The 12,598-nt window shown below is 49.5% G+C and overlaps 1 protein-coding gene across 4 annotated transcripts in view; it reads right to left on the bottom strand.

Moving 5' to 3' along the window:
* The window catches only part of RAB27A (RAB27A, member RAS oncogene family), an 86,991-nt gene that overhangs the window by 5,605 nt on the left and 68,788 nt on the right, over nt 1–12,598 (bottom strand). For all 4 annotated transcript variants that reach the window (XM_040413924.1, XM_040413928.1, XM_040413926.1 and 1 more), the window contains exon 5: nt 9,564–9,687. In XM_040413924.1, coding sequence (XP_040269858.1) covers nt 9,564–9,687 — 124 coding nt within the window. The remainder of the gene's footprint in view (nt 1–9,563; nt 9,688–12,598) is intronic.

Below are 12,598 nucleotides of genomic sequence, written 5' to 3'. Positions count from 1 at the left end.
AGGGGATTCTGGAAAACTTGCTGCGGCTACCCAGCGAGGAGAGACCTGGCTTCAGGCTCAGCTGCAGCCTATACTGGGTGACCTGGGCATGCAAACTGAATGTTCCCCAGCTCAGGAGCAAGCTAGTGTGCTGGGCTCCAGGCCACCAGAGCAGCTAAGTACTGAGGCATCTCCTCAGATTCAGCGATGATTGGAGAGCTCTGATCAGGTTGTTCGGCAGCAGGCTGAAGTATCACAGGCCTACCTTCCTGCATCCATGAGAGAAAAGGCCCCATGGCAGCCAGATGGAGCAGGGGAGTAGCACGGTACACACTAGCTCCTCCAGACAACAGAACAACACGGTATCTCAGGCGGCCTCATCTCCAAATGTGAGGAGGCGAGTCCAACATGCAGCCTGTTCAGAGCAACTAGCTGGCCCTCACCAGTAAGTTTCAGCAGAACCTTACAGCAGGGGGCGAGTCCAGCAGCAGGTACGAGGCTATTAGTGGGCCTCAAGTCAGCACCACCTGCCGGTTGGAATGGGCAGTTCACATCTATGTCTGGCAGACGGAGTACAAGCCCTGCCATCTTGGCATCCAGTGACACCATTCAGATCTAGAGAAAGATTCCAACATTGGGAAGTTATATGGAAGATCTACTATGGGAGCCATGCAGGAGAAAGGACGGTTTCCAGTGCAAGTGAGTTGTCAGCCCAGAGGTGGTCTGTCAGCGAATCCAGGGAGTGGATGTTTGACTATGCAGCTAATGGAATAACCCCCCAGGATCAGTCTGGTGAGTGCGCCTTGGAGAAATATTTGCAAGTCTTTCAGTTATTGGAAATCTAAGATGGTGCAGGGAGCGTGGTGTGTCAGTGCAAGATCTGTTGTTAGAGGTGATGTTGCAGAAGGGTAGTACAGGAGGAGGGAAGGGGGCTATTTCTCCAATCACAGTTTGGAAGTCAGGTAGTGTGGCCTGTCTCTGATGGTAGGTTGAAGATGAGGAGACCTGTGGGGGGGGGGGGGGGGGGGTCACATTGGGGCCTGTGTCGACAGTGGTCGATAACGGTACATCAGGGATCATGGTGCAGAGGCGGAGGCGCCAGATAACATTCGTATGGCAAGGTTTACACTTGTTTTGCGGGGTGTTTGTGGGCTCATTTGAAGCAGTTTAAAGAAAAAATTTGGAGGGACGAGTATATAGAGATTTTTTCTTTTTTACCGTTAGAGAAGTTTAACCCAGATAGGCGGAAGCCAGACAACAGTAGAAAAGAGGAGAAGAAACAGCAGTATCATATGATTTCACATATGTTTGGCGTTAGCTTATGCTCATCCAGAGATAACAGTAAAATAACACAAAGAAATTGAATTGGGTAGGATGGCAGGCTCTTTGCAGTGGGAAAGGTTTTGCACACAGGCGCCAGGTGCAGAGCGATGTGGTGAGGAGAGCAGCAGCGTTCATCAGGTGATCTTTGAATTTGGGTACAGGGTCAGTCTACTCTAACACTTGGCGTGATTGGACCACTGTGTTGCATTGTGTGGCCCCTGGTGTTTCTACGGATGAATGGCTGACGTTGTTATATTGTATTGGCATGTTTTACAAGAGGGGTACGTTAGTAACCAAACTGACTAGTTGCATGGCAGCTCTGGTTTTCTGGTTTAGGATGGCTGGCATTGAGGATGTCACTAAGGCTTTTTTGATGGAAAGAATATCGTCGAAGCCAGGCGAGGAAAAATTCATGGCGGCCAGTCTTCTTTAAGCTATTAGGTTATTTGGGCCACGGAGTGGAGATGAAAACTAGATTTTTGTGAACTCACCTGTAAAATCTCTTTCTCGCTTTATTCATTGGGGGACACAGGACCGTGGTATAGCTTGCTGCTGCCACTAGGAGGCGACACTAGGCTGAAAGCTGTTAGCTCCTCCCCTGCAGGCTATACCCCCTCCAGCCTGGAGAGAGCATATCAGTTTGTGCTTCAGCAGTAGGAGAAACAGTACCGAAACAAAACACAACCAGTAAGGACCACTGCCCAACAAAAAAACCAAACCGGACACCAGCCCCAACCGGCAACTCGGACCCACTGGCCTCATAATAAAAGAAAAAATGGGTGGGTGCTGTGTCCCCCAATGAATAAAGCGAGAAAGAGATTTTACAGGTGAGTTCACAAAAATCTTGTTTTCTCGCTCATATCATTGGGGGACACAGGACCGTGGGACGTCCTAAAGCAGTCCCCGGGGCGGGAAACAACCACTGGCCCAGAACAAAACCAACTCCCTCCGGTAAGACACTACACTGAGGCCTGCAAAACTCTGCGGCCAAGAGCAGCATTCGCCGAGGCGAAAGAATGCACTCGGTAAAATTTTGTGAAGGTGTGTAAAGAGGACCAAGTCACTGCCTTACACAATTGAGACGCCGAAGCGTGGTGAAGGTGAGCCCAAGAAGCCCCGACCGCCATGGTAGAGTAAGCCGTGATACCGGGAGGAGGAACCTTGCCCTTAGAGCGGTAGGCCTCTGCAATGGCCGATCTAATCCACCGAGCAATCGTTACCTTCGAGGCTGCCAAACCTTTACGAGGACCTTCCGAGATTACGAACAGGGATTCCGTACGTCTAAAAGGGGCCACCACTGCCAGGTAGATCCGCAAGGCCCGTACCACATCCAGACGGTGGAGAGCCACCTCCCTAGGATGAGAAGGCTCAGGGCAAAAAGAGGGCAGAACAATGTCCGCATTAACATGAAACGCCGACACCACCTTCGGCAGGAAGGACGGCACTGTCCGGAGTACTACCTTGTCTTGATGAAACACAAAGAAGGGCTCTTTGGACGAGAGAGCCGCCAGTTCCAACACCCGCCGGATGGAGGTAATTGCAACCAGAAACACAACCTTCCATGAAAGCATGCGAAGGGAGACTGATCGCAGAGGTTCAAATGGCTCAGACAGGAGCGCTACCAGCACCAGATTCAGGTCCCAGGAATGCAACGGTGGCCGATAAGGGACTGCGGTGTGAGCCACTCCCTGTATGAAAGTCTTGACCGGACCCAACACCGCCAGTGTACGCTGGAAAAAAATGGAAAGAGCAGAAACCTGACCTTTCAGCGAACTCAGAGCTAGTCCCAGCTCTAAACCCGCCTGAAGGAAAGCCAGCACCGTAGGGAGGGAAAACTGCCTGGGAGGAAGATCCTTGTCCTCACAGAATTTGAGGAAACATTTCCACGTCCGATAATAGATCTTGGCGGAGGAGGGCTTCCTAGCCCTAATCATCGTGCGAACAACCGCATCGGAGAAACCTCTTTGCTTCAACAGGAAGGTTTCAATAGCCACGCCGTTAAACGTAGCGTATTTAAACCCTGGTGGAAGACTGGGCCCTGTGAGAGCAGGTCGGGCCTGAGTGGAAGGGGCCACGGCACGTCTCCCAGAAGAAGAATGAGCTCTGAGTACCAAGCTCGACGAGGCCAGTCTGGGGCGATCAGAAGCGTCTGAATGCCCTCCATCCTGATTCTGCGTAGGATCCGAGGTAGGAGCGGTAACGGAGGGAACACGTACAGAAACGTAAAAGTTGTCCCACGGAGCCACGAGGGCGTCCACGTCGTACGCCATCGGATCTCTTGCGCGAGACAGAAAGCACGGGAGTTTGTGATTTAGCCTGGACGCCATCAGATCCACTTCCGGGCGTCCCCACTGGAGACAAAGGTCCTCGAACACCTCCGGATGGAGAGACCACTCCCCCGAGTCCACCGTCGTTCGGCTGAGGAAGTCCGCTGTCCAATTGTCCACACCCGGGATGAATATAGCCGAGATCACCGGAACATGGCCTTCCGCCCACTGCAGAATCCTTGCAGCCTCGTTCATCACCGTCCCGCTGCGAGTCCCCCCTTGGTGGTTGATATAGGCAACCGCTGTAGCGTTGTCCGACTGTATCCTGACCGGACGGCCCTGCAAGTAGGGGGTCCAATGGCAGAGGGAGAGGTAGATGGCCCGGAGCTCCAGTATATTGATAGGTAGTTTGGACTCCGACGGAGACCAAACGCCTTGGGCTGTCCGGGTACCGAAGACCCCTCCCCAGCCGCGGAGGCTGGCGTCGGTCGTGACCACCGTCCATGACACTGGAAGGAAGGACTTCCCCGAGGACAGGTGGTCCGGTACCATCCACCAGCCAAGAGCCGTGCGCACTGGGTGGGACAGAGAGATCCTGAGGTCCAGAGAATCCCGGGACTTGTCCCAGGAGGACAAAATAAGCCTCTGAAAATCCCTGGTGTGGAACTGGGCGAATGGAATCGCCTCGAAGGAGGCCACCATCAGGCCCAGTACTCGCATGCAGCTGCGAATCGACACCCTGCGGCGCTGAATGAGCAGACGCACCGTCCTCTGAATGTCCGATCTCTTGTCCAGTGGTAGACGCACCACGGCAGCCTCTTGTCCAGTGTCATGCCCAAGAATCTGATCTGAGTGGTGGGAGACAGGCATGACTTCCTCAGGTTGATTATCCACCCGAAGCGAGTGAGGGTGCTCATCGTAATCTGATGACTCTCTTCGCATTGAGCCGCTGTAGGTGCCTTGATTAAGATGTCGTCCAGATACGGGAGAAGAGTAATGCCTCTGGACCACAGAATCCCCAGAAGAGGGGCAAGAACTTTTGTAAATACTCGTGGAGCCGTCGCCAGACCGAACGGCAGAGCGACGAACTGGTAATGAGCTGCCTGGATGGCAAATCGAAGGAACCGTTGGTGGGCTGTGGCAATGGGGATGTGGAGATATGCATCCTGGATGTCTAAGGACACCATGTGCTCCCCTTTCACCAGTGAAGCAACCACGGAACGGAGGGACTCCATCCTGAACCTTTGAACCCGCAGATAACGGTTCAACAGTTTTAGGTCCAGCACTGGCCTCACATCGCCCTCCTTTTTGGGGACCACAAACAGGTTGGAATAAAAACCCGTAAACCGCTCCTCCAAGGGAACAGGGGAAATCACCCCCCGTGAGAGAAGTGACTGGACTGTGTGCAAAAGAGCCGCGGCCCGGATGGGATCCCTGGAGGGCTGGGAGAGGAAGAAGCGGTTGGGGGGGAAGAGACCTGAACTCTATTTTCTATTCTGAACCTCGAGCGCCCATGCGTCCGGAATATGGGCGTGCCAAATCTCCTGAAACAGGAGAAGACGCCCCCCCACCTGTGAGGGTGGGGACAAACCTTCATGCTGAAGGCTGCTTACCTGGGGCTGTGCGAGGCTGCTGAGGCTGCGGACGCCAGGCCTGCTGGGGCTTAAAGGACGGTCCTTTCCGCCGATCCTGATTGGGCAGCCCCGCCGCTGAGGTGGGTGCTGAACGGGTGCCCGAAAAGCGGTGAAAGGACTGAAAGCGAGAAGATGAAGTTCTGGACTGAAAAGGCCGCTTTGCCCTGGGTTGGGGCAGATGGGTGCTTTTTCCACCCGTAGCCTCCGAAATAATCTCATCTAATTTGGACCCAAATAGCCGAGACCCCGAGAACGGAAGCCTCAACAGGGAGCGCTTAGATGAGGAATCGGCTTTCCAGGCCTTGAGCCACAACTCCCGGCGGATGGAAGCGGCGAGAGCTGAGGAACGGGCGATCATAGTCCCAGCATCCAGAGCCGCTTCACAGAGATATTTCCCTGCCTGAGAAATTTGGAGCGCTGACGATTGAAGTTCAGCGGGAGGGAGGTCGGACGCTATGTCCTGGTTCAAACGGAGGGACCACTCCGAAACTGCTTTGGCTACCCAGGCAGAGGCGAAAATCGGCCGCAATGCCGAACCGCTCGCCGTAAAGATTGACTTAGAGAGTGACTCTATGCGGCGGTCCACTGGATCCTGGAGGGACGAGCCATCCGCCACCGGGATGGTAGTGAATTTTGCCAAGCGAGCAACCGGTGGGTCCACCTTCGGTGGGGAGGACCATTTGTCCACGGACTCGCGTGGAAAAGGGTAGAGTAGGTCTAGGCGTTTCGGAATAATGAAACGCAAACCTGGCTGGTCCCAAGCCTTCGTGACAACGATAGAAAAATCGTTGTGTAATGGGAACGATTTGGGGTTCTGCTTCGTACGCAGAAATGACACCCCTTGTTGGCTAGTGGAGGGAAGGTCCTCCTGAACCTGGAAGGTGTCCCTTATTGCCGATATCAGGCTATCCACCATGGATGCAATCTGAGAAGAGTGCTCCGGATCCATATCTGCATCCGAATCCCCAAGCTCTCCTTCTGACAGTGCGTCGCCTAAAAGGGAGGACGCCTGTGAATGGGATCCAGGAGCAGGGGGGGATGCTGAGGCGTCAGAGGAGGAACGGGTGCCTGCTCTGGGGCGCTTACTAGGAAGTCTGCCTCTGGTTTGTGCGCTATGCGACTGTGCGGGTTGCGCCGGTGGTGATTTCTCTACCAAACGACCCAGCAATGAAAGGGTGGAATGGGAGATTTTTGAGAGGTCTTCCACTGCCCGTGACAGGGACCTTGCCCAGTCTGGTTCCCCCTGGACAGGCCGCTCCAGGGCTTCTGTGGGCTGTTGTGCCCTAGGGGGATGGCTCTGTGCAGGTTTCTGACATGCAGAGCACAGTGATAGTGACTGACCACGAGGGAATTTCTCCGAACATAAGGAGCAGGCATAGTAAGTGGTCCTACAGGGTGCCTGGTGGGGGTCAGTGGTCGGGTCAGACATGGTCAAATCTCCTGCTGGATGGGGGTATCGATTGCCTACCAGTATGGAGGTCCCAGGTCCTGTGTCCCACCCACGCAGCGCCGAGGAAGAATCAGGAAGCTGAATCAGGGCGGGAGAATAAGCCACGCCCCTTCCAGCCCGGGAATGGCAAGCCACGCCCCCTTCCAGCACGGGAACGGCAGCCTAATGCTGAAGTGAGGTCAGAATGCCTATGTTCCCCATGTCCGGCCCTGACCGCAGCGGTACTGGAACCGCTGCGGCTGAAAGGTAATGTGTGCTATGCCGCCGCCTCTAATAAATAGACCCGATATGCCGCAGAGCGGCCGTGCGGCGAGAGCAGTGAGGCCGGAGATCGGGCTGACGGGTTCGTGGAAGATGGAGGAGGTTCTCCTGCAGCCAGGGGGATGAAGCAGATTACTTACCCGTCTTCATCTGTGTTCTTCACCCTATGATGCAACACCAGCAGGGCCACCCTATGACCGCTGGCACCATGCGACAGGGGTCCGGGCAGAGAAGGGCTGAAGAGAGGGTGGCCCTCTTGCTGGGGGGGAAGCAGGGGAGCGAGGCTGCCCTGGTCCACTTTGCCTTCTTGGGGGAGGCAAGGCGGTGACTTAGATACACCGGCCAGCCTCCCGGGGATACAGGGACGCAGGCGACCCTGTGCCCCCTTCCAGTAGTCTGTGAATTAAAGATAAAAATAATAAAATCAAAAGAAAAAAGAAAAACGCCACCCTGCAAAGCAGGGAGGTCTGCCTCCTACGACACTAAGCTAAAAACTGATATGCTCTCTTCAGGCTGGAGGGGGTATAGCCTGCAGGGGAGGAGCTAACAGCTTTCAGCCTAGTGTCGCCTCCTAGTGGCAGCAGCAAGCTATACCACGGTCCTGTGTCCCCCAATGATATGAGCGAGAAATGCATGCCATGGTATGAGAAGCTTCTTTCTTGCTTGACTTCTAGGCAGTCGACAGATGGCCTTTTGCACAGTTTGGTGGCCTGTACAGTTGGAACTGCTGTCAGTTTGATGTTATATATGGAGATCGAAAACTGATCAAGTGGGTAAGAAAACATGGATTGAGTTGCATTAATTGCCGGGGTCTCGATGTTTGTGTGAATTTTTCGCAGTGTGGCTAGTAGGGCCTACCCCTTTATCGGTTCATACAGATGGTTTAGCTCTCTCAGTTCCAGTTCATAGCAGTTTTTCGAAAATGTTTGGTGGATAAGGTCTGGTGACTAGTGATTACAGTGCACATTCTTTTCACATAGTGATGGCCACAGAGGAGGCACAGTGGGGTCTGGGTGTGGATAAGATTAAGAAAATAAGCCTCTGGGAGTTGGATCGAACCCAGTTATATGTTAGACCTCAATGGTTATAAGGGTGTGTAGGCCTTCCATTCGAGGGTAGACTGGGTGGGTGGGACTTCTCTTTGGACTGGGTTTAGTTAGTATACACTGTGTGCCTGCTATTTTGCAGGTCACGGCTCTTGCCTGATTTGGATTGTCGGACATACTTTTGTCGACTTGGGGCAATTAGAGTGGATGTACAGTAAGATGGGAGGGTAGCCAGTTGAATTTTGAAATGGAACAAGTTTTGGTGAGATGGATAGGCATGAGGGGCATGTTGTGGAACAGATTGTTGCCAGAGGTTCAATTTCATGCTTCTTTAGACAGGCTTTCGGACATTTTGGTGTTACACTTGGGGGCAACGATCTAGGAATAAGAAAGCTTTTCAGAGATGTCAAGTTAGATCCGCTGCGTTTTTGGGATTCTTTCCCAAGGTACTCTGGTAGGTGTGGTTGAACATTGTGGCCTGGCGGGTGGTGAGAAACACCAGTTCAGTGAGGAAGTTGAATAAGGCCAGAATTAAAATTTACAAGGAGATTGGTCGTTTTGTTCATTGGAATAGTGGTGTTGTGGTCAGACAAAAGGGGTCTGGAGAATTTTGAAGGAGAGATGCCATACAACGTCACTTGATTAGGCTACTTTCACACTAGCGTTCGGGGCTCCGCTTGTGAGCTCCGTTTGAAGGGGCTCACAAGCAGCCCCGAACGCATCCGTACTGCCCTAATGCATTCTGAGTGGACGCGGATCCGCTCAGAATGCATCAGTCTGGCAGCGTTCAGCCTCCGCTCCGCTCAGTAAGCGGACACCTGAACGCTGCTTGCAGCGTTCGGGTGTCCGCTTGGCCGTGCGGAGGCAAACGGATCCGTCCAGACTTACAATTTAAGTCAATGGGGACGGATCCGTTTGAATTTGACACTATATGGCTCAATTTTCAAACGGATCCGTCCCCCATTGACTTTCAATGTAAAGTCTGGACGGATCCGTCTGAAGCTACTTTCACACTTAGAATTTTTTCTACAATATAATGCAGACGGATCCGTTCTGAACGGATCCCAAGTCTGCATTATATGAGCGGATCCGTCTGGGCAGACCCCAGACGGATCCGCTCTGAACGGTAGTGTGAAAGTAGCCTTAGATATGTTCTGTTTTGTATTACAGGACGATATTGAAATGGACTTTTAGGTGTGGGGTCAGGTGGAAGCGGCCATGGGAAAAAGAAGGTGTTAGGTGCTCTTAATATGGTGGAGTGTAAATTTGTAAGGTGTTGAGATTCCTCCAGAGACCCTCTCAAAAGGCAAAAAATTCAAAGGCTATTTGAAAAATATTAAATGTTAATGGTCTTTTCACTCAAGAAATGGATATTGGTTATTTAATGGATCAATTGCTGGTGGGGAGTTGGGAACAGGTGGTGCGGTGTATGAATGTCACTCCTAGCAAAAGTCTTAAAACCCTCTGGCCACAAAGCAATCCTGTGAAAACGTAAAAAAATAGATAAAAAACAAGTGTGTTGCCACAGTTTTACAAAACTGAAGCATTTTCTTTGCCATCACTGAATGTTAGCAGGAACAATGGCAGGAAGGAAACTGCTCACCCGTATTTCTCAGCAAATTCCTTTGCCTCTTCTTCCTTAACAGCTCGTTGATCCTCAAGATCACTTTTATTTCCACACATCACAATGTCTGGGTTTTCACAATATGCATGGATTTGCAACTGACCTAAGAAATAAAGAGACAAAATTGTAAAGTATGTTGCATGCAGTCAAATTTAATGTCTTATATTTCACAAAACAAAATCATAAGATCACATTTGAATAATGTTTTGTAGTTGGCATTTATAAAATAATTTTACACATTTATTAAGCCCGTTGTTATAGACGCCAGTCTTAATAAGCCCTATAGCTGGTGGTGGATCGCTGAAATTATGTAGAGGTGCTGGCCTCTACATAACTTCCGTGCATCCAGCGCGATTCTAAGTGTAAGACAGCTTCCTTGCGGTCTTAAATTTACACCATATTCTACACCTAAACCAGGCATGGAAAGTGATAAAAATGAGATGGGCCTGCCGGCCCATCCCCTTCCCCACCCACTTTTTTAGACCTGGAAAGAGCAGGGAAAAGTCACAGTCTGGCACACCATCGCGTGCGACAGAATCTGCACCAGATATACGTCACAAAAGTGGCATATATCTGGTCATAAATGAGGCACTTGATACTGGCACATGGGGGGTTGGCACTATGATACTGGCACATGGGGGGTGGGAAGGAGAGAGGCACTTGATACTGGCACTTTTGGGGGGGCAAGATGGTACTATGATACTGGGACATGGGGGGGAGGAGAGAGGCACTTGATACTGGCACATGGGGGGGGTTTGGCACTTGATACTGGCACATGGGGGGGTTTGGCACTGATACTGGCACATGGGGGGTAAGAAGGAGAGGCGCACTTGATATTGACACATTTGGGGGGGGGAGATGGCACTATGATACGGGCACATTGGGGGGAGAGATGGCACTATGATACTGGCACATTGGGGGGGCGAGATGGCACTGATACTGGGACATGTGGGGGGGGGAGAGAGGCACTTGATACTGGCACATGATGGGTGGCATCTATGGGGACACTTACTGGCACATTATTGGGGGGCATTATGGGGGTCCCTTTTTACTGGCACATTATAAGGCCCTTAATCATACCCAGTGTCACCCATAGCCAGTCTCCTGCCTTCTTAATCATACCCTGTCACCTTTGCCCAGTCCCCTGCCCACCTTAATCATACCTAGTGTCACCCAGAGCCAGTCCCCAGTCCCCCATAATGCCCACCAATAATGTGCCAGTAAGTGTCCCCATAGATGCCCCCCCATCATGTGCCAGTATCAAGTGTCACTGGGTATGATTGTACTTGTTTGCACTTAAATTATCTGTCATTAAAAAAACCTGTTTGTTTTCCTCTTTGTGTATGTTTAGGTGATTTCTGGTTTGGTGAGGATCGCTGAAAGGAAGGAGTTCTAAAAGAGAACACTCTACTGCCTGCTACAAAAATGTTTATTATAACAGACAACCCCATTAAATAGTAATACTTAAAGTACAGCCCTCACTTAAAAACGTATGTGAGAAGAAAACCACAAGTCGTTTCATGTGTAAAACCATTTGTAAAAGGACCCTGGAACAGGACAAATAGCCGCTTATATTCCAGAAGAAAAAAGCAAACTAGATTGGAGCGTTGGTCCTGCGGAGTTAAAAAACTGTGGTTTATTTGGTAATAGCATATACATTAAAAATCTTTTGTAACAGGTTTTAAAATGGGTCCCCCTTCTTCCTTAGACGTGTCTAAAGAAAGGGGACCCCCTTTGAAACATGTTACAAAAGATTTTAATGTATATGCTATTAACAAATAAACCACTGTGTTTTGAAGTCTGAGGAACAGCATTATGTGTTAATAACTTTAAAACACTTTTACTTATCCAGGTCATTCTGAGATTGTTTTCTCGTCACCTATTGTACTTCATGACAGTGGTAAATTTGAGTAAAAATATTTCATTTTTTTTAAAAATTCACAATTTTTAAAATTTCAATTTCTCTGCTTTTAAAACAGATAGTGATACCTCCTAAAATAGTTATTACTTTACATTTCCCATATGTCTACTTCATGTTTGGATCATTTTGTAAATTACATTTTCTTTTTTGGGAAGTTAGAAGGCTTAGAAGCAAATCTTAAAATATTTAAGAAAATTTCCAAAACCCAATTTTTAAGGACCAGTTCAGGTCTGAAGTCACTTTGTGAGCTTACATAATAGAAACCACCCATAAATAGCCCCATTTTAGAAACTACACCCCTCAAGGTATTCAAAACCGATTTTACTAACTTTGTTAACCCTTTGGGTGTTCCACAAGAATTAAAGGAAAATGTAGATGAAATTTCTGAATTTCACTTTTTTGGCAGACTTTCCATTTTAATCCATTTTTTTCTGCCAACAAAAGCAAGGGTTAACAGCCAAACAAAACTCAATATTTATTGCCCTGATTCTATAGTTTACAGAAACACCCCATATGTAGTTGTAAACTGCTGTACGGGCACACGGCAGGGCGCAGAAGGAAAGGAACGCCATATGGTTTCTGGAAGGCAGATTTCACTGGGATAATTTTAAGCTGCCATGTCACATTTTAAGACCCCGTGATGCACCCCTAGAGTACAAACTCCCAAAAATTGACCCCATTTTGGAAACTATGAGATAAGGTGGCAGTTTTGTTGGTACTATTTTAGGGTACATATGATTTTTGGCTGCTCTATATTACACTTTTTATGAGGCAAGGTAACAAAAAAATAGCAGTTTTGGCACGGTTTTTATTTTTTGTTTTTTACAATGTTCATCTGACAGGTTATATTATTTGCTATTTTTGTAGAGCAGGTTGTTACAGAATCGACAATACCAAATATGACTACTTTTTTGGGTTGTTTGTTTCAGTTTTACATAATAAAGCATTTTTAAAAAAAATCTTTTTTAGTGTCTCCATATTCTGAAAGCCATAGTTTTTTTTAACTTTTTAGGGCGACTGTCTTATGTAGGGGCTCATTTTTTTTCAGTATGAGATGACAGTTTGATTGGTACTATTTTAGGGTGCATATGAC

Source organism: Bufo bufo, chromosome 1 (assembly GCF_905171765.1).
Source record: "Bufo bufo chromosome 1, aBufBuf1.1, whole genome shotgun sequence".
Lineage (NCBI taxonomy): Eukaryota > Metazoa > Chordata > Amphibia > Anura > Bufonidae > Bufo > Bufo bufo.
This window is presented reverse-complemented; position numbering and strand designations above follow the sequence as displayed.